Raw genomic sequence first — 22933 nt, 5'->3', positions numbered from 1 at the left:
TGGTATACACACTCTGACTGCTTCTAGCTTGCTATAATCTCCAAGCTGTGAACTATGTTTGGGTTGTTGGATTGGAGGAGGACACTCAGTGTTACAGACTTTGAGGCTCAGAGCCACTGCAGCCCCTTAATCCACAATACATTTTAGAAAGTGGCTTGCCTGTCTGTCTGTTCTCTTTGCATTCGGGTGCCTCTCGAGATATCATCGCAAACTCAGCAAGCGGGTTCCAGAAGCGAGAGAGGTTGTGTCTTCATTGGGATGCTGCAAGGCATTTTAAATCAAGATGGCAGACCGAAATGTGACTTTGGTATGACTTCTCCCAATTTTGGACGTGATGGGTCCAAACTCACAAATTACACTATTCATCATTATTTTTCACCACAATGTTGGTTGGTTTCTAAGAAATCCCAGGCAGCACTTGCATGGGCATAGCCAGGATTTGGGGGGGGCAGAACCGATGTGATTGGTCAGTTAGTTAAGTACTTCTATTATTTTACGTGATCTGGGGGAGGGCAGCTGCCCCCTGCTCCCCCTTGGCTACTCCCATGGCGCTGGGCACTCCTGCTAGTACTGTTAACAAAGGTCTTATAACGACCACCTACTTGCACTTTGCCAAATTCTGGACGAAATTTGGGTGAGATGCAAAGAATTGCCTGTTGAGAGTTCCTCTCAACCCCAGAACTACAGTTCCCAAGCACTATAGGAAGAGGGAATAACTACTCAAATCAAGTTAAGAATGCAGTCCTGAGCTCATCTATCAGGAAGTAAGTTTCACTGAGCTCAAAGGGGCTTACATCTGAGTAAACCTATTTAGGATTACAGTGCATGCACATAGCCATCAGTGAAGCTGATGGCAGCAGTGAGCAAATCCCCTTGAAAAGAATAAGTGGCAAGTGTATTTGTTTGCAATACTCCTTGTCTGGTGACATTAAATGACATAATACAATTGGTAGGTGGACAGAGTTTGGTAGAAATGGCCACACAGGCCAAATGAGGCCTGTGAGATGGAAGGTCCTCACTCCCTGGACCAGCCTCTCAATACAATGAAGAACTTCAGGGGGGAAATGATAGCTGTAGCGTTCAGACAGTTACAAAATTCTACAGTGTCATCTTGGGTATCTTTACAAGCAAATCGCTGAAATTTGTTTCCTAGTTTACTCTCTAGTAGAAACCATCTTCCAGGAGAAACAAACCTGTGAGCAAAAAAACACCCCCAGAGCTCTTCTTATATTAAGTACCTAAAATTAGCAACTCTGTGGTCAGATAGTTTGGAAAGAATAAAACTGCTTTGACATATATGAGTATCCGTCTCCAAACTGTCAAACATGAGAAACGTTACCCAACTTCACTGTTACATGGGTAAAACTTGCTGAAAGAGCAAGAAGAGATTTGTGTTGTTCTCTGTGGGCATTTTGTCTGAAAGAAGATTACAGCATTTACAGCTGTCATTTGAAATTACAGTTAACAGCCGTCTTTGAAACTGCAAACTTCTTCCATACCTCATAGTCTCCTCTGTTACATATAATTTCAGAAGTGTGAGGAACTATGTTTAATGTCATCACGCTTAGTCAAACTTACTGAGGCGCCAAGTCATCCCGTAATCATGAGAAATACCACATCAGCTTCACGTCTCTCTTCTGGGCTTTCACAAAATGGTGCCCAGATACTTCCAAGCTAATCTCCAGAACCGTAATGCAAAAAAACTTGCTCTTTTAAAGGTGAGATTCTGAAAATGCAGAATCCCACCAAATTCCATAGTTCTGCAACATATTTAGAGAACTGCATGATACAGAGCTCTGTGGATTATATAGGTTCCCATATCATTTTTGCTATGATCATTTATATACTTGAAAGGTTGTTCTTTAGTCGTTTTGTCGTATCCGACTCTTTGTGACCCCATGGACCAGAGCACGCCAGGCACTCCTGTCTTCCACTGCCTCCCGCAGTTTGGTCAAACCCATGCTGGTAGCTTCGAGAACACTGTCCAACCATCTCGTCCTCTGTCGTCCCCTTCTCCTTGTGCCCTCCATCTTTCCCAACATCAGGGTCTTTTCCAGGGAGTCTTCTCTTCTCATGAGGTGGCCAAAGTATTGGAGCCTCAGCTTCAGGATCTGTCCTTCCAGTGAGCACTCAGGGCTGATTTCCTTAAGAATGGACAGGTTTGATCTTCTTGCAATCCATGGGACTCTCAAGAGTCTCCTACTTGCAAGGTAAAGGTAAAGGTAAAGGGACCCCTGACCATTAGGCCCAGTCGTGACCGACTCTGGGGTTGTGGCACTCATCTCGCTTTATTGGCCGAGGGAGCCGGCGTACATGTGGGTCATGTGGCCAGCATGACTAAGCCGCTTCTGGCAAACCAGAGCAGCGCACGGAAACACCGTTTACCTTCCCACTGGAGTGGTACCTATTTATCTACTTGCACTTTGACATGCTTTCAAACTGCTAGGCTGGCAGGAGCAGGGACCGAGCAATGGGAGCTCACCCTGTCGTGGGGATTTGAACCGCCGACCTTCTGATCAGCAAATCCTAGGCTCTGTGGTTTAACCCACAGCATCACCCGTGTCCTATTTGCAAGGTAGGTAAAGGTAAAAGGTAAAGGACTGCTGGATGATTATGTCCAGTCAAAGGTGACTATGGGGTTGCGGCACTCATCTTGCTTTTCCGGCTGAGGAAGTTGGCCTTTGTCCACAGACAGCTTTCCAGGTCATGTGGCCAGCATGACTAAACCACTTTTGGTGCAATGGAACACTGTGATGGAAACCAAAGCGCACAGAAACACCATTTACTTTCCCCCCACAGCAGTACCAATTCATGTGCTTGCACTGCTGTGCTTTTGAACTGCTAGGTTGGCAGGAGCTGGGACAGAGCATCGGGAGCTCACCCCGTTGCAGAGATTCAAATCACTGACCTTCCGAACAGCAAGCCCAAGAGGCTCAGTGGTTTAGACCACAGTGCCACCCATGTCCAACACATGTGTGCACATGTACGGACATATACACAGTTTCCAATTGCTTTTCACATGCCCTGTTGCCTACCTTAAATATACAGAGAGCTGGAAAGCTATGAAATCTGTAGTCTTGAGTTGCGATCAAGCATTCACGTGACCAAAATGAAATTAGGAAAGGATTGCCACAGCTGATTCTTAGAATGGTGAAGATGACTTTAAAGAAGATTGGGCAAATTTATGGAAGATAAGACTACCAGTATCCACTAGGCATGATGGCTATGTTCCTCCTCCGCTGTATGCCTCTGAATATAAATTGCTGGGAATCACAAGTGGAGAGCACTGGTCGGATACAGTGAGAATGGACTGCTGAACTAGATGGACCTTATATGTGATCTACCAGGGTTCATCTTACATTCCTTTTAAGACTGCAGTGAGATGGGCCTCTGAAAGGCTTTTGCAAGTCTCCTCCCTCTTCCCTATTGAAGTCCCTGAGACCAGGAACTTCGAAGGGAAGAAATAAGAAACCTGCAAAAGCATTTGCAGGTCTCCCCTGCTTTAAGTCCCCAATCTTGTGCCAATCTCACTCTGATCTTTAATTGTTGCTCATTAGCTGATGGATGAAGAATAAACCCTAGGCTATGGGATCCTGTTCCCAACGGGATAAAACCCTGTCCGTCTCTCACCCATCAGGTGGTGGGCAGAGTTTGGGGAAATGGCCTGGCAGGTTGGCATTGGTCCATGGACTCAAGATTCTCCAGCCCTGTTATAGTGGGATGTTCCTGCAAGCACCAGCAACAGCTAACTGAAAGGGGGGGGTAGATTTGCTGCCAGGGGGAGAGGTAAAGCATGAAGAAAGCTTTGCTGTGGAGAGATAGCTGTGCTTCTCTTCAGCAAGGTTAAAATCAGGCAAGATGTGCACTCTTTGCCCAGATCCAATGACCATCTTTTGCATGCGCTAGGCATCCTGCATGCATGGAACAGGTACACTGTTCACACAGAACCTCACAGAATCCTACTATGAACTGGAAAACAAAAGTAGATACTTGTATTCTGTGCATGGGAACACACAAGATCTTGTTGCAGGAGACAGGCAAGGCCTGCAGATTCACTACCATATATACAATGTGAATGCATGTTTATATTTACGTACTGCACACAGTCAATGCTGCTATGATATTTTCATGGCTGGATATGTAAACAAACTCCTGAATAAATTATAGCAATTAAAGGTATATTTTTATACTTTTACTTAGGCCTCTCTTTCTGTTTTCATACTATTCCTTTATAACACAATGCTAACCATGATTACGAGTGGCGCTGTGGGTTAAACCACAGAGCCTAGGGCTTGCCGATCAGAAGGTCGGCGGTTCGAATCCCCATGATGGGGTGAGCTCCCGTTGCTTGGTCCCTGCTCCTGCCAACCTAGCAGTTCAAAAGCATGTCAAAGTGCAAGTAGATAAATAGGTACCGCTCCAGCAGGAAGGTAAATGGCGTTTCCGTGCGCTGCTCTCGTTCTCCAGAAGCAGCTTAGTCATACTGGCCACATGACCCAGAAGCTTTACGCCAGCTCCCTCGGCCAATAAAGCGAGATGAGCGCCGCAACCCCAGAGTTGGTCACGACTGGACCTAATGGTCAGGGGTCCCTTTACCTTTTACTGCACACAGTAGGAGTTCTGTAAAGAGCCATTTCAGGGTGCATTTCTACGAACCAAGTATCTCAGCAATTGCATACTTCAATAGCAGCCACTTCTCATCACTGTCAAAGACACTAGGACATTTTCTGTCAAGGCTGAAACTTAAGGGGTAGGGTAATTTGATGGAGGAAGAATTGGTCCCGACAGTAAGATTGTTTTAATGGTCACATGCCAATTTAACCATGGACTTCATAAACCCAGAATTTCACTGGCTTTCTTCTGTCTCCTTGGTGAGTGCCAAAACTCTTCTAATTGGAAGAGTCATTTCCATAGAGGAAACTGAGTATGTTGACACAGTGTCAGCTCACTGAATTAATTTTGAGTGACGGAATAGCAAAGAAATGAATTCTGAATAAAGCACAGCATTCTACATTGCCTGACTGGAATGCACAAGTGAAAATTTGTAGCAGTTGGTCATTATATAAATGGGATCTGAATATTTGTTTAAGTTCTAATTCGGCTCCATCAAGAGATGAGGAATGAATATTCACAAATGGAGTTTCATGCTCAACTGCTGCATTTTATGGATGTGTGTTTGGACCCAAATTCTCAAAACAGCTGTAGTTTGCTCCAGCAGGAGATTCAGGACAGAATTCCTCCACTTCTATATTATCTGCACTCACTGGAAAGTCAGATGACTTCTCACCAAGTTAACAGTCCAGTGTACAGAAAGGGAAGTGCTAAATTTACACATCTTCCATCAACTATAATCTCATACTATGTCCCCTTCCAACTCCTCTTTGCTGGGGCAAAGTTATATACTAAGGGAGCAATCCTAACCATGGGAAACCATGGAGGTCCAATTGCAACTACGTGGAGATTTCTGGGCAGCAGGTTGGCAACCACAGTTTAAAGACCTCTGCCTTAGTCCATAGTTAATGCATTTCCATTTCCTCTGTGTGTGTTTCTGCTTCTTGCATATTGGAACAAGTGAACTGCTGTAAGAAACAAGCTACAGTCAAGCAATGTACTGTAGTTTTCCATGTATAAGATGAGGTTTCTTTTACTGTAAAATAATCTTCCAAAACTGGGGGCGTCTTATACACTGCTCCTCTTATACACGGGTAGTGGGTAGGGGTGACCGATGATTGGTTGTGTGTGTGATTGTTGGCTGAGTCAAAGGCTGCTTTGTATTGGCTGATGCTGCATTAAATGGATGCGTGATTGGTTGCTGTGGCAATGGCTGTTGTGGATTTGCAGCCACTGCAGCAATTGGGTTGCGATTTCCTTCCACTGTTGGCGATCGGGCAGACTCATTTTGCAAACGTGGGTGATTGTTAGCAAACCACACCAGCAATTGTAACCATCGGATTAGTGATGGGTTAGCTCAACTTTGGTCAATCCTCTGGTTCATCCCCAAAAAGCTCAACAACTTTGAGCCATCCTCTCCCCAAAAGTGGTGCTGTGGGTTAAACCACAGAGCCTAGGTCGGCGGTTCAAATACTTGCGACGGGGTGAGCTCCCGTTGCTCGGTCCCAGCTCCTTCCAACCTAGCAGTTTGAAAGCACATCAAAGTGCAAGTAGATAAGTAGGTACTGGTCCAGTGGGAAGGTAAACAGCTTTTCCGTGCGCTGCTCTGGTTCGCCAGAAGTGGCTTAGTCATGCTGGCCACATGACCCGGAAGCTGTACGCCGGCTCCCTCAGCCAATAAAGCGAGATGAGTGCCGCAACCCCAGAGTTGGTCACGACCGGACCTAATGGTCAGGGGTCCCCAAAAAGTTCAACATTTGGCCCATTCAACTCTGGCCCATTTTCTTAATTTGGAGTCCTCCAAAATAGGGTGTGTCCTATACAAGGGGGGGCATGTTATACATGGGAAAGTACGGTATGTGAGCTCACAGAATCATAGAAGAGACCCTGAGGGTCATTTAGTCCAACCCCCTTGTGAATAAACATTCCGCTGTGATGACCGTAACCTAGGTTTAAGGTACCATTTGGCACCTAGCTGATATACCTGAGGTTCTAACACTGCTCTAAGGTCACCTCTAGACTGTTGGTGTTTTGCAGGATGGATTCAAGTGCATACCGGAAATTTAGTTTTGTAGAATTAAAGTGGATGATAGCACTCTGTTGCAACAAATTCCCTTTAAAAAACAACAGCAGACCTTTTACAGCAAGGAAAGTGATGGGGGAACACAGTGAAAAGGACAGACTAAACAATTGCTTAATAGGAAGGTGCATAACCAACCACACAAACAAATCACAATGGGTTCAGGATGAATGCTTGCTATCCTATCACCTCCCGGCAAACAAATCAGAGCAAATGCTCAAAAAAGATTGGACACAGTCCAACCAGTAAGTAAGCTTTGTGCAAACAAATCTGGATTTACTGCCCCATAAACAGGTCATCTAGGGGAGCCCTGGATGTGACAGGGGAGACGAATATTTCACTCTGAAGACAGATAACTTCCTTCTCTCTCTCTCTAGGATTGCCAAGTCCTGATGCCGCTGTATCTTTGGGAGTTGAATTTCATCAAAATTTGGAGCAGAATTCAGGAGGTCACAAAAAACTGCACATCACAGCAAATATTGTAGATTTTGATAGCTTAGTTCAGACTAGTAATGTGAGTAAAGATTGTATCCAGGTAACTCTGCGGTGAAGCTTTCTAAACATTTGTTCTCTCTTTTTTCCTTTTCAGGAAACTCAAGCCTAGCATATACAGTGGTACCTCGGGTTAAGAACTTAATTTGTTCCGGAGGTCCGTTCTTAACCTGAAACCGTTCTTAACCTGACATACCACTTTAGCTAATGGGGCCTCCCGCTGCCGCCGCACAATTTCTGTTCTCATCCTGAAGCAAAGTTCTTAACCTGAGGTACTATTTCTGGGTTAGCGGAGTCTGTAACCTGAACCTGAAGCGTCTGTAACCCGAGGTACCACTGTAGTGGGCACACAGCTAGCTTTAAAAAGAAGGAGGAGGAGGACTAGTAACCTCTGTGACTTTGTTTTGCAAGCCTGGCTTAGTTAGAAAGTCAATGTATTCAAGTAACCCTGTGACAACATAAATCAGCTAAAAAAACTATTGTCTTGTTCGCAGTACAGTGGTACCTCGGGTTACAAACGCTTTAGATTACAGACGCTTCAGGTTACAGACTCCGCTAACCCAGAAATAGTACCTCGGGTTAAGAACTTTGCTTCAGGATGAGAACAGAAATTGTGCTCTAGCCTCTGGCAGCGTGGCGGCAGCCGGAGGCCCCATTAGCTAAAGTGGTGCTTCAGGTTAAGAATAGTTTCAGGTTAAGAACGGACCTCCAGAACAAATTAAATTCTTAACCCGAGGTACCACTGTAAATTCAAAATGATTGGCAGCACATCATTAAGATCTTTTTACCAGGGCACTTAAAAGAAGTAATTCATAACAAAAGATACCAACTGGCTCCTTTTTCAGCAAGCTGCACTGCCAGGGTGTACAGCCCATGCCATATTAAAAACAACAACTCCTTGCAAAGGAGAACGAGGCAGCCAAAAACTTACTTTCAGCTAGATAATTAAAGAGCCAGAGCCTTTGTTTGCCTGACAAAGATTCTGAGCAGGCTCCGTTAATGCACTGTTGACACTGCCGACAATAAAATGTGTCACAACTGATGCGGGGCATCAATTGTGAAGCTATCTTTACTGCCACAGCATAGCAACTGCAGCCGCTGCCTTTGGAAACGCTTGGTTTGCTTCAACAAAGTTACAGACTGCCAGGAGACAAGGAGAAACCTGTAGAACAGCGTACATGCCTAATGCATACAGTGGTACCTTGGGTTAAGTACTTAATTCGTTCCAGAGGTCTGTTCTTAACCTGAAACTGTTCTTAACCTGAAGCACCACTTTAGCTAATGGAGCCTCCTGCTGCTGCTGTTCTGCTGGAATACAATTTCTGTTCTCATCCTGAAGCAAAGTTCTTAACCTGAGGTACTATTTCTGGGTTAGCGGAGTCTGTAACCTGAAGCGTATGTAATCCGAGGTACCACTGTATGTACAAATGCTCTTCACCACTATGGAAGAGCCCAAAATTGTTGAGCGCTTTTATTTCTTTTACAAGAACGCCAAAAATACATGATGTTTCGATTGACTTGTCTCAGTTCCAGGACCACCTTTCGGAAATTCCCCTCAGCCATCAATTCCACCTTTGAAATCCAGGTAATGTCCGGGAAAATCTGGACATATGGTAGCCCTAACTTCAGCTATCCAGAAAAACACTGTAGTACTCTGTAGTGTTGACTCCTTAATTGCAGTGGCTAAAAGTCACAATTCAAATTCCAGGGTAGTGGAGTTGTACTTTTGGGCACCTAGGCTGCATAGACACTATACATTTAAAGCACATTCAAAACACACCCTTTCCCTCAAATAATTCTGGACAATACAGTTTACCTCTTACAGAGCTATAACTCCCAGCAACCCTTAACAAATTAGAGTGCCCAGAATTCTTTGAAGAGGAAAATCTGCTCCAAATGTGCCTTAGAGTCCAAACACCACAACTTATTAAATACTATCTAAACATCATGATTTGAACCAACTAGTTTGATGTAGTAGGATCTTGGAATCCAGGGTTCAAATCCCGGCTCAGCCCTGGGCCATTCACAATCTCTGGCTGCATCTACACAGCCTTGGTGAAGATTTGACGTTTTCACCCCCCAAAAGTTTTTTATTTGAGTTTCTACTGAAATGAGGCTGTATTTTAATGTTGGATTTTAATCTTGTTTTTATGTTGTATTTTAATCAATTGTTTTTATACTTGGTGTTGGTTGCCCTGAGCCCGATCTTGGCGGGGGAGGGCGAGGTAGAAATAAAACTTCTTCTTCTTCTTCTTCTTCTTCTTCTTCTTCTTCTTCTTCTTCTTCTTAGTATTAGTATTTATTAGTATATTAAAAAAAACTCTGAAAAACCCCTCACAGTGGAAAAATTCATAGAGTTCTACAGCACCATCTGGTGTCACAGTGTTATAACAGACTGTATTTTACTAATACAGTGGAACCTCGGTTTTCAAGCATCTCGGAAGTCCAACGTTTCGGCTTTCGAATGCCGAAAACCCAGAAGTAACTGCTTTGGTTTTCGAACGCTTTTCAGAAGCCAAACATGCCACACAGCTTCCGTTTTGAATTACTCTATTGTATTGAGGATTCTGTATTGAGTTTTCAGTTTTTGAACATTTCGGAAGTCAAATGGTCATCAGGAACGGATTACGTTCAAAAACCGAGGTTCCCCTGAACAGTGGTACCTCAGGTTACATTCGCTTCAGGTTACATCTGCTTCAGGTTACAGACTCCGCTAACCCAGAAATAGTGCTTCAGGTTAAGAACTTTGCTTCAGGATGAGAACAGAAATTGTGCTCTGGCGGCGTGATGGCAGCAGGAGGCCCCATTAGCTAAAGTGGTGCTTCAGGTTAAGAACAGTTTCAGGTTAAGAACGGACCTCTGGAACGAATTAAGTACTTAACCTGAGGTACCACTGTATAGCTGAAAGTCTCAGCCCAATGTACCGTACTCACAAAGTGGTTGTTGAGGAGGAGAACGATGTACATCACCTTGAGTTCCTCGGACAGGTGGGATAAAAATGTAATAATGAACAAAATAAGGCTGCTATAGGAAACAAACGACTTCTTAAAAAATGGCCTGCATGATTTGATTCCTACCAAGTTGTACAACCCACCAGCTCTCTTTAAGTGGTCTGCCTGACATTGCTCCATCCCCAGTGTTCGAAATTAGCCAGGAGCCAGGCGCATTTTGCACCTGGCTATCAACCACTGGGGACCAAGTGAAGATGCCTGGGTGCCAGGATGGCGCCTGACAACTCCACCATCTGGGGGTCATTGGTTCTGGACTGTTTCCACACACTAATACCCCATCCTGTAGATGTCTATCAGTTATAATTTATCTGCACACTCGGAATGAATTTCTGGAACCAAAGTACTTTTTCAGTGCAGCCTGAGAAGCAGCAGTGAACAGCGCTGGTCTTCACTTGCCTCATCACACTGTCCTGCCCGCAAAGTGGTAGGAATAGGCCAATATATATGCAGACCAGTGTTAGAAGCTGAGATATGAAAGCTAGAAGCTAAATGGCACCTGAAACCTAGGTTATGGGCGCAACAATGGAATGTCTAGGCACACTTTTTAATAACAAGAATACAAAGCTGAAAATGAATGAACTGCAGCTAAAATATTATATTCATTTTTCACATGGTCCAGTCCTTCCCCTGCCCACCCCCCTAATATTTTTAAGAGGGTCTCTTCTCCAGTCTTCAGAGAGTAGCTGGAAGTGGGGAGGCAGAAAAAGGTCCTCCTTACCTTCCACTCAGCAGTTTTAATCTGAAATCTTAGGCGCAGTACTGCGCCCAGAGCTCAGAAACTGCTCGCACTAATGAAATTCTCGGTTGCAAAATGCGCCTAGAACAATTAGAGTTTCGAACACTGATGTGGTATGTCCCTGGATGAAGTTCTCAAAGTTCTAAACCCAGCTCAAGGTTGTCATCTGAACTAGCCAGATGTTTAACTGAGAATCCATCACTGTCCGTGAAAAATAAGACTCTAGAGCAGAGTTCTCAACCTGTGGGTCCCCAGATGTTGTTGGACTACAACTCTCATCATCCCTGAGCTCTGGCCTTGCTAGCTAGGGGTGATGGGAGTTGTAGTTCAACAACATCTGGGGACCTACAGGTTGAGAAAGGCTGCGCTAGAGCCATCTTATCAAAAAATGGGCAACTATACATTCTGTTTTGGCAACTGTGACCTTGGTTTAAAGAGCCATTTGGTGCCTAGCTTATATATCTGAGTTTCTGACTCTGCCCACCCCAACAAATAACATCACCTTCACAGAATTAGAGCAGCAACAAAACATTTGAACCCCTTCACACATTAAGTGAATATACCCTTATCTGCACTGTACATGTAAAGCAATATCATACACAGCAGATGAAGCTCAACTGCATCCTCTCTGAAGTCTCCGCAACACGCAAGTCCTCCCTTGGTCTGCATATATTCTTCCACTGATAATAATGGGCAGCATTTTGCTAGTTCGCAATAATAGTGCACTTCCAATAATTCTTTTTATCCAAGGGCCCTTTGTCCAAATGCAAAATCTTTGTAAGTGAACAATTGCTGAGGATCAAGCAAAGAAAGAAAGGAACATGAAACACCCTGTATATAATAACCATGTTTGAATCACATATATTAAATAGTGATATACATCTGGGTCAGTCTCAGGAGGTAAAAGTCATCCAAGAGGTTTTATGTTCCCAGGCAGAAAAGAAAAGAAAAAGCAGTGTACAATAAATTAGCCCACTAAAAGATATTAATAAGAAATACTGTGTACACAGTATCACAGTGTTAGTGAAGTTTTGGGTGGTGACCATGTGGGAAGATATCAAACGTGGTAAAGGTAAAGGGACCCCTGACCATTAGGTCCAGTCATTGCCAACTGGGGTTGCGCTCTCATCTCGCTTTACTGGCCGAGGGAGCCGGCGTACAACTTCCGGGTCATGTGGCCAGCATGACTAAGCCACTTCTGGCGAACCAGAGCAGCACACAGAAATGCCGTTTACCTTCCCGCTGGAGTGGTACCTATTTATCTACTTGCACTTTGACATGCTTTCAAACTGCTAGGTTGGCAGGAGATCAAACATATTAGTTTGCTGTAAATGAATCCATAAGGATTTGAATGTTTACCTGTTAGTCTACAACTTCTTGCCCTGCAAATTTTCATTAACATTTGAGAGAGGATACAAAACAAGCTATATAAACCCAAGGAATAGAGATAGCTTTTCGTGCATACTTTATTGAACAAATTGCTACTAGCGAAGGGCTCTGCAAATGGATGGTATTCTTTAAAGTTTGGTGTAACTCCTGACACCTTCATTTTGCCTTATCAACAGGAATCGCAAAATAAACGGGCACGTCACCTGTTCTCTGTGCCTCATGTTAGAAACATAGATCCGTACTGACCACCAGTAGCTGTCTTGGGTATATCAGAGAGGAATCTTTTCTGAGCTCTACCTGGAGATTGAATCAGGGGTCTTTACAAGCAAAATGAATAGACCTTCAGCACTATTTGATGATAGTACATGGTATGAGGTCACAATCAATTCACTGGGAAGCTAGCAAATAAGACATTTTTCCCCCAAGGAGACCAAATACACACCCACAATCTGATGTGCAAATGGCAGAACAGCAAGAATGCTTGCAAAGTATTTTAGAAAAACAAACCCGATTGGGTTCGTCTCTAGGTTTCAGCAGCAGTGCTCCAGAGCTGTCTGCAGGGGGCGCTTCAGGACAGTGAGTCTCAGCCAAATTCCTCCCTCCCTCCCTCCTGCTGCCAGCAAAGCACAAACCAATGTGGAAACAACTTCACATTTCCAAGATCACAAAAGGAAACAACAGCCCAAAAAACAATGCAGTGAAGATTGAAGTGGCAGAAGCAGAGCAGAATGAAATAGTCCAAATACTTGAGGGGGTGGGAGCAGTAGCGGTGGTTAGGGGAGGATTCCATTAGAGGCAGAGAGTGAAGAAACTTGACTAGCTTAAAGACTTAGGGAAAGATGGGGAAGTGAGCTGAAGGAAATGCAGCCTGGCACAGACAGAGCATGCCACAGCTTCTATGGCCCATGAGCTGAAAAGGAACAGAAAGGCTGGCTGAAGAATTTCTCAGTAGGCTGGTCAGCCACCTATGGCTGGGTGACCCGGGGCCACTTCATACATCCATGTACACCCCTTGATTTCTCTATACAGTAGTACCTCAGGTTGCAGATGCTTCATGTTACAGACTTCACTAACCCAGAAATAGTACCTCGGGTTAAGAACTTTGCTTCAGGATGAGAACAGAAGTCGTGCAGTGGCAGCAGGAGGCCCCATTAGCTAAAGTGGTACCTCAGGTTAAGAACAGTTTCAGGTTAAGAACGGACCTCCAGAACGAATTAAGTTCTTAACCCGAGGTACCACTGTATTGATTATTTAAGGCACAAGGCTCTTTGCTGCACCCAGTGTTCTCACTGCAAGGTGTCTGACTTCCAGGAACATGGGGAGCTGAGAGTGATTGCAGCCTGCCTGGCATCATATGCTTGAGAGTTTTGATGGAATTAACTCGAATGGATTTGCACAGAGGTGAACTCTCAATGCTGCTGGACCACAACTCCCATCAATCCCCGACCATGTTAACTGCGACTGATGGGAGCTGGAGTCCAGCAACACCTGGAAGGGCACAATTGCCGCATCTCTGGCTTAGAAAGTGAGCGTAAAGTCATCTCAGGGTTGTTTCCAGGTGAGTGTCTAAAAATATGTAGCCTGGCCTCAAATGAGGGCTGCCCAGCAGGCTTTGCTAGGGGCTTATGGGCAGTACAGTGGTACCTCAGGTTAAGAACTTAATTCGTTCCGGAGGTCTGTTCTTAACCTGAAACTGTTCTTAACCTGAGGTACCAATTTAGTTAATGGGGCCTCCTGCTGCTGTCGTGCTGCCGGAGCACGATATCTGTTCTTATCCTGAAGCAAAGTTCTTAACCTGAAGCACTATTTCTGAGTTAGCGGAGTTTGTAACCTGAAGCGTATGTAACCTGAGCTACCACTGTATTAGAAACTCAGATATATACCAAAGCTAGGTGCCAAATAGCCCCTTAAACCAAGGCTGCGGTCGCCAAAACAGAATTCCTAGTTGCCCTTTTGGGGCAAGGCAGCTCTAAAGTCTTATTTTTTGAATGCTGGACTGACTGTGATTGAGTGTCAGTTGAACATCTGGCTAGTTCAGATGGCAACCTTAAGCTAGGTTCAGAGCTTTGAGAACTTAAAGAAGAAGAGTCCCATGATCCAGGGACAGTCCACATGCATACTGGCTGATTCCAACCTCTTTCTCTTAAGGATGACTGCTCCTGCTCAGGCTGCTCAGAAAAAGGCATGTTGGTTCCAGAAATTCATTCTGACTGTGCATATAAAATATAACAGACAGGATTCTACAGGGTGGGGTATTAGTGTGTGGAAACAGTCCAGATCCAAGGATCCCCAGACATGCACCTCCAAGATGGAGGAGACGTCAGACGCTACCCTGGCACTGAGGCATCTTCACTTGGTCGCAAGCGGTCAAAAGACTGATGCAAAATGTGCCCGGCCAATTTCAAACACTGCTTATGGGATATTTATGGCCATCATAAATATTGGTCCAGTACACCTGAAGGAGTGTCTCCATCATTCCGCCCAGACACTGAGGTCCAGTGCCGAGGGCATTCAGGCGGTTCCCTCGCTGCGAGAAGCCAAGTTACAGGGAACCAGGCAGAGGGCCTTCTCGGTAGTGGCACCCACCCTGTGGAACGCCCTCCCACCAGATGTCAAAGAGAACAACAACTACCAGACTTTTAGAAGACATCTGAAGGCAGCCCTGTTTAGGTAAGCTTTTAATGTTTGATGCATTACTGTATTTTAATATTCTGTTGGAAGCTGCCCAGAGTGGCTGGGGGAACCCAGCCAGATGGACAGGGTATAAATAAATTATTATTATTATTATTATTATTATTATTATTATTATTACTACTACTACTACTACAACAACAAATATGAAATTCTCTATAAGATGGTGACACACAGGGTAAGACTGCCAGTTTCTTTCGTTTTGCCAGTCTAGTTGCAGCATCCAGTAAAACCTTCAGCAGACTCTGAGCTCCTCTGTCCAAATAGATCAGTCCCTGTTTTGCAGTTTGGTGAAGCAGAGGCAGCCATCCAGGCTCTTCTCTGTGCCCCTCTTTCCCTTGCCTGTCTGCAATTGTACTCAAAGTCTCCTGCAGCCTCTAGGTGCAGCCTGTGTACATAGAGTTTGATTGCCCAGTTCAGTTTCCCAGCAATCAGAGCCAAACGATGACAACAGATCCCCTGCTGTCTGCCCAGTATTTCCACGTGACTTTGTAGCATTTCTTCTTGACATCCAGCTGACACATGTGCATATGTGTGTGTGTGTGTGTGTGTGTGTGTGTGTGTGTGTGTATGGCTTGATACAGTGTCACACGGGGGACACCCAATCCCATTCACTTTGCGGCATTTCCCCACCCCAGCTGACCCTTGTTGCTTCTCCTGAAAAACTTTTTATTTATTTCACTTTTACCCCACCTTTTGCTCCAAGGAATTCATGCCTCTCCCCTTCCCACAACAACCCTGTGAGGTAGGCTAGACCAAAATTTTTCAGCAGGGGGCCGGTCCACTGTCCCTCAGACCTTGTGGGGGGGGTGGATATATTTGGGGGGGTGAACGAATTCCTATACCCCACAATAACCCAGAGATGCATTTTAAATAAAAGCACACATTCTACTCATGTAAAAACACCAGGCAGGGCCCACAAATAACCCAGAGATGCATTTTAGATAAAAGGACACATTCTACTCATGTATAAACACACTTATTCCCGGACTGTCCGTGGGCTGGATTTAGAAGGAGATTGGGCCTGATCCAGTCCCTGGGCCTTAGTTTGCCTACCCATGGGTTAGACTGAGAGGCACAAGGTCACTCAGCGAGCTTCTTGGTTGAAGGCAGGGGGGATTTGAACCCTGGTCAACCAGGTCCTAGTCCAACACTCTAACCACTACACCACACTACAGTTTTAGAGTAGAACTTCACAGAGCTACAATTCCCAGCACCATTAATAAGCTACAGCTCCCAGGTTCTTGGGAGGTGCATGTGCTTAAAATGTATTTTAAATGTATGGTGTGCACGCACAGCCATAAACTGAGATGTAAGGCACACCTATCCTTTTTGACTCCCCTAAAACAATTGCCAAGAATAGTAATAACATTTAAAAAAAAAAAAACCTAAAGCAAAACATTCTCCTTGGACTACTGAGTTTGTTGTTATGGGCAAGCAGCTATTTATCACATAAAGCAATGCTAAAAAGACAACCCACATGCCTAGGAAAGCTTGAGTCCTTTTCTACATCCCAAACTTCCTGTGCATAAAAAGTGAGAATGTCAGCAAAAGGGAATCTAAGCTAGTGTCATTTTTCATGCGTGCCATTTTTTTGCATACTCAGTTGTTGCTGTTTAACGTGGTGAGCGCAAACAAACTATTATTATTAGTATTAGTATTAGTATTAGTATTATGCTCTGCTCCCTTGCATTCTAAAGTGGTACAATTCCAGTAAGTGTTTATTATGTGCTTTTCGTTATGTGCATAGATTGGCTATAAGATTGCCGTAAAACCACTTTTTCTACTGTACTGGGGGGGGGGGGAGATATACTTCATTATGGATAGTAATTACATGCATATGCCATCAGTTATATTGGGCAAAAATGGCTAATACCATAATTCACACACTTAAGTCCTAAGCCTGCCTTTCTCCTTTGTTTTCTTTTGTCCTTCACTTTAAAGAGTCCTCAACACAATTAATGAAGCTGCTGTAAGCCAGCTTAGTTTACAAGGCAACCCTGTTGCATTTGGGATGTCATTAGCAGAGGATCAAGGCGCTGTGTTACAACAGGGACACCTCACAGACTTGTTGCAAGGATAAAAGTGGCTTATGTATTGAAAGTGTTGATCAACCATCTTTGCATTTACAAAAAATGCAAAAAAAATTGTTTGTAAATACTGCAATTTGTTGAAAGCCCACACTGGGCATCAAATTAAAAGTGCTGTGCTAGACTCTCAGATATGGTGACCCTCCTGACTGGCTTTGTTTTTGTTTTGTTTTGAAGGTGTGTTCTGCAACGTGTGGTGGACACAATAATTATGCATTAGATTTATATTAGCCCATTCACAAATCATTCCGCTTTATTAGTTGTCCTGCGATTCATCCCCACCTTTGCTGTGTGACTGCCATCTGAAGGGCCACTCTTGCACACTAGCACAGCAAAAGCGGGGCCAAACTGCCCTCCCCTCCCACCCTGGAACATCGGTGGTATAGCAAAGCTACGAGATTTCAGTAGGACACTACAAAATGTGCACCATTCATTAAAGAAGCAGTATGTCCACACCAGAACTTTTGCAGGCACAAACCACATTGACTCCATATAACCATCCTAATACAACCATGAGCAGAAATTATGAATGTACAATTTAAAAAGATGGGTTCTTAGTTCATAGATCATAGAATTATAGAGCTGGAAAGGGCCACAAGGGTCATCTCGTCCAACCCCATGCAATGAAGGAATTTTCCACCCAAAGTGGGGCTCAAATCCACAGTCCTGAGATTAAGAGTCTCATGCGCTGCTAACTGAGCTGTATGATGGTTTTACTCAGAGTAGACCTACTGAGATTCATGGGCCTAAGTTTAATGTTCATTAAATTCAGTGGATCAACTCTGGGTAAGAATAGCATTCAATACAATCCAAAATCAGGGGTGCGTGGGTTTGTTGTCCATTATTTACCACACATTTTCAAGGAGAGAGCCATTTCAAAACCAAATGCAAAACTTGCCAACATAGTTATTACTTCTGGATTGCAGTCAGGAAATGCATAACTCTGTATAATTGTCACTTGTCAAAACTGCCTCACAACTTCCTGTGGGGCTGTTCCTTCCTGATTATTTGGAAGAGTCATTCAGCTGAACGTGAAGGGCCAATGCTCCCTAGACCCCACTCTGAGACTAGGCCACCTGAGATAACTAAGATATGCTGAGTGGAAATGGGGCATTTCTTAGGTTGCTATGCTACCTATACTTTTTAATATCGGTGCCAAGCCAATCACCTGCCTGGAGTCTTTTAAGACCGGAAGGTTTAGAAATCTGAAAGACTAGACTAGAATGGACCAATCAGCCCTCCTACACTTCCCAAGATATAGGATGCTCTGCAAATTAGCCTCCTGCCTCTGGCACAGATCACTGGGCAATATACCTTCATCTCAGGCTAGTACCTGACTCACTTATCAGCATGTCCAAAGACTGTTTGCACACGTTTGATGCCATATGCTGAATCAGCACAACCCAACACTCAAAAGCGTACACAGGGCCAGAGATCAGCACTGAGAGTCGAAAAGGCTATCAGCAATCAAGGTGAGTGATTGACATGGCGGGGGAAGGGTTTGCTCACTAAACTCCTGCACAAAATTACCAATCAGTGTCCTCGTCTGCTTCTTATTCCGCACGAGTGTCATCTAAAAGCATGCCAAAGTGCCAGCAGAGCAGACAGGTCTAGATAAATGCAGTTCCTCATACAGCAGCTATCAGAGCTACAGTAGTTTTAGGAGTGAATTCTAGCAATCGCACCCCTAGTGTTATACACATGATGAGAGTCCACTGGATTAAAGGGCCAAAGACATACACAATCTGGGTTCACACCGTCATTACCAGCAGTTACGAAGTGTGCATGCACACGAAAGCTCATACCAATAATTAACTTAGTTGGTCTCTAAGGTGCTACTGGAATGAATTTTTTTATTTCATGATCAGCAGTTACTTTTGCACATGATCAGAGGCACTCTGTACAAAGCATTCCATACATCCCAGGACTTAAGTCTTGGAGTCGAAGCAGCCAAGCCCGAGGACCCTCGCCTCCAATTAAGCCTGGCTATTGGATTCCCACCCATCCCACTCTTCCTTATTTCCCTTCCTATGTTCCTGCTGGAAAATCGAACTCGGGCCCTAGGGCGTAGTCCTGGCTGTAATCCTGCCCTGCAGCTAGAGAGGCACTCTGCACATGCTCGTAGTGAAACCCACCAGCAAAGGATTGAAAGGGGAACGAGAGGAAGAGGACCCTCCTCAAGTCTCCCCAATTCCGAGAAAGGAAGCTCCGCTCTGATTTTAGCTCAACTCCCTTCCGAGTTAACGGAGACTCGGCAAGGAGCGCAAAGCGAAACGAGGGCGAGGGATAGAAGGGGGGGGGGAGAGGGAGAGCGGGGAAACCCGTGCCAACCTTGGAGCAAGGGGGACTGTGACAGCTCGGGGCGATCCTCGGGGAAGGAGTCGAGCAGGCGCTTGAAGAGGCGGCCCAGATCCGAGTAGCTGCGGTGCAAGTAGAGCACGTTCCTGTCCGACCACTCGGTGCGGATCTCGAAGAACTCCTCCTCGTCGCCTTGCCGGTTGATGATGAGCCTCCGGATGCCGTTGACCCAGCAGCCGCGCACGAACATGTTCACCAGAGAGGTGCCCTCAAACACGGCCGAGGCCATCCCGCCGCTGCCCGAGGCGCATAACCCCTCCGCCGGCCGGGGACTGGACGGGAGCGGACCGCCTCCGTCCTCCCAGGCGCGCCCGATTCAGCGAAGAGGACGGGAACCCGCCATCGCAGGGCTAGGCGGCGTCGCTTTCGGCCAGGCGCGCTCCCCTCGGAGCTGCGCGTAAAGCGGCCCGGCGCCTCCTCTGCGCTCTTGGCCCGGGAAAGGGGGAGGTCTCCGCCCTCCTCCTCCTCCGGCTCCTCCTCGCTTCCACTTGCCTCCCTGCGTGTCCACCAGCGCGGGATCGCGCCCGGAGAGTTGCCCTCGAGCCAACCGGCCCCTTTCCGCTTTGGGGACACTACTTGAGCCAGAGGCGAGGATCCGACGACGGCCCAACCAATGCCACGGAGGAGCGCCTTAGTACGTGCTGTGCGCGCGCGTTAAAAACTCTTCCCCTTTTCTCTCTCCTTTTTTTTTTTTGCAATCTGAGCTTCCGAAGAATCCGAAATACTTCGCTGGCGGGGCAAAGAGCTTGTTGCAAAACACGCACGCAAAAGGGCGGTTGGCTGGGCGCGCCAAAGGTGGCTTCCGATTGCCCCAATGCAACACGTGGAAGGAAACTGGGAGACAGGCAGCCCACTCCCCGAGAGTCCCTTCCTGCGGCTGCTGCGTGGATCAGCTATTGGTCGGACATCGGTAGAAAACAGTGGCGTATTATCATTATTATTTAACGTAACTGAGAAACGGAGACAGGTTAATGAAGGGCGGGTGGGATCGGAAGCGGCGGCGAAAAGGAGCGGATTCCTTGCTTGCGTTTTCCTCCATCCCTAAGTTTCTAGTCCTGGGGAAGAATAGAATGGCAAGGAATGGCAACCTCCCCCCAAGAGGTTTTCCTTGCAAACAAGCCGCAGCTGGTTTTGGCGAAGATAAGTTCAGCGATTGTTTTCCCTCTCCGGAGCAGAGCAGGTTTGCCCGTCGAACAAGCGGCGAGTTTTCGGCTTCCACGCGCGTTTGTTTCCACGCAGTCCTGAGTATGGGCGGGCGTCGAAAAAGCCGAGCGTGGCGCAGCTTTTCGCGCTCGCCCTACCCTACTGGGGACTGTTCCGGAAAGAGAGAGAGAGTCCAAACTCTTCTCTCTCTCTCTCTCTCTCTCTCTCTCTCTCTCTCTCCGCCTTCGCAACAGCTGGAAAGGGCGGGGCAGATCTGTCCAGAGAGCAAGGGAAAAAAGAGAGATACTCTTCCAGCACTTCCTACGACAATCCTTTCCAGCAGCGACAGCCTGAAAACAAAACAGCAGCCGCACACAAAAGGCGTCTCCGATGGTTTTAAGAAGCTGCATAATAGAAATCCTGTTCCAGAGCCGGCTGTAGGTTTGAGGACCTCATTCCAAAGCGCCCGCTGGCGGTGGATCCCGCTTCCACCCGCGGATCCCGGTCACGGTGGGCTTATTTGGACAGCTGGGTCCAGTCACCATTCATATTTCCCACAGTACTCCTTGGAAATGGCAGCTAGACCCAGGCAGCCACCGCTTGCCAGGAAGCAAGCTGTAAAAGGCACTCCGCCAGAATGGTGGGGGCCTAGTGGCTGCCCCAGAGATGCTGATGTGGGGCTTGCCCTATTTGGTCAACATCTTATTCCATCAATTTCCACAAGCGCGCATTTAAATGCTCTTAACGCTTTTGCACTCTTATGCCAGCAAAGTCTTTTTCTTCCTTTGCTGGGGTGGAGCTTCAGCAGAGGAGGAGGTAAAGGGTAAAGGGACCCCTGACCGTTAGGTCCAGTCGTGACCAACTCTGGGGTTGCAACGCTCATCTCGCTTTATTCGCCAAGGGAGCCGGCGTACAGCTTCCGGGTCATGTGGCCAGTATGACTAAGCCACTTCTGGCAAACCAGAGCAGTGCATGGAAGCGCCGTTTACCTTCCCGCCAGAGCGGTACCTATTTATCTACTTGCACTTTGATGTGCTTTCGCACTGCTAGGTTGGCAGGAGCAGGGACCGAGCAACGGGAGCTCACCCCGTCGCGGGGATTCGAACCGCTGACCTTCTGATCAGCAAGTCCTAGGCTCTGTGGTTTAACCCACAGTGCCACCCACATCCCTAGAGGAGGAGGAGCACATAATTCCTAGCTCTGAACCATGTGTCCTCTAAATGTCCTTCTAAATTTTCCTCTAAAATGTCTTGGATAGGCCTTGAATTACATTAATGGGTTGACTCATCCTTACCCCTGTTCCTCACTGAGGTACAGCTCCTTGCATGATAGCAGGGGAGCCAACTTGAATAACGTAATTGGGGCAGCAGGGAAGCCCTGCCCCAAATGATTGATCACATGACATGGCACACACCATTTGAATGACCTCGGCCTCCAGAAGTTGGCTCCTATGCATGACAGAAAACAGAAACAAGAACCTGAGGAGAGCCCCACAGGGCTTTCACTAAATAAGAAGCTTGGCTTGAAGCATCAAAAAATAAAATAAAAACCAGCACCCACCTGCAATTGAAATATGTGAACAGTACAGGTGTGCAGCTCTCAGTACTCAGCAGAGAAGCCTCTACTGCTGTCCGCTGCTGCTGCATGTTCACAGGAGTGCAGCCTTGAGTAGAAATCTGCATGATTTCACAGACAGGCTGAGGAGGGATGATACATTTCCTCCTCCTTGCCTCCCGTTGACCCCCCAAAGACATGATTAATCAAGGGAGTGAAAGCTTCCCCACCTCCGCCTCAGGCAAAGGGGCCTAAGGGAGCTGTCTCATTAAGTGCAGCTGTCTGCCACCCCACCCCACCCCCCTCCGCACATAGTTTCAGATAGAGGCAAAGTAGGAATATTTGTGTTGTGGAAAAAGTGATGTGGGAGGCAATGGCTGCAAAGAGTCACCCTCTTGAGGGAAGGCTGGCTGGATGAGGGCACGGTGTGCAAAGCCTGGGGTGAGGACAGTGCTGAAGGAGCAACGGAAAGGTTATATATTGAGAACAGTTATAATACGTCCAAAAAGTGGGAGGAAAAAGAGAAGTGAGACGGTTTCGCCTTGGAAGAGGGTTGGTGGGAAGGAAGTGGTGTGTTTTTGCTGGACGTGAAGCCATACTTAGGCTGTATTCTCACTCCCTGCATTTCCAGAGCTGGTTTTTTAATCTGTGTTCACACTAGGTTATCCAAAATGCATAAGCATCCTGTACAGTGCTACCTCAGGATAAATACTTAATTCATTCCGGAGGTCCATTCTTAACCTGAAACTGTTCTTAACCTGAAACACCACTTTAGCTA

The 22933-nt window shown here is 46.1% G+C and overlaps 1 protein-coding gene across 1 annotated transcript in view; it reads right to left on the bottom strand.

The window, feature by feature from the left end:
* PXDC1 (PX domain containing 1) overlaps positions 1–20784 on the bottom strand; it is a 39979-nt gene extending 19195 nt beyond the window's left edge. Inside the window, exon 1 of the mRNA XM_081873177.1 lies at positions 19432–20784. Within this exon, the coding sequence (XP_081729303.1) occupies positions 19432–19687 (256 nt within the window). The 5' untranslated portion in view covers positions 19688–20784. The remainder of the gene's footprint in view (positions 1–19431) is intronic.
* Positions 20785–22933: the final 2149 nt, after the last annotated feature.

The sequence above is a fragment of the Podarcis erhardii genome (assembly GCF_964252035.2).
Source record: "Podarcis erhardii genome assembly, chromosome: 8".
Taxonomy (NCBI): Eukaryota; Metazoa; Chordata; class Lepidosauria; order Squamata; family Lacertidae; genus Podarcis; species Podarcis erhardii.
Note: the sequence above shows the minus strand (reverse complement) of the source record. Positions and strands in the feature narration are given on the sequence as shown.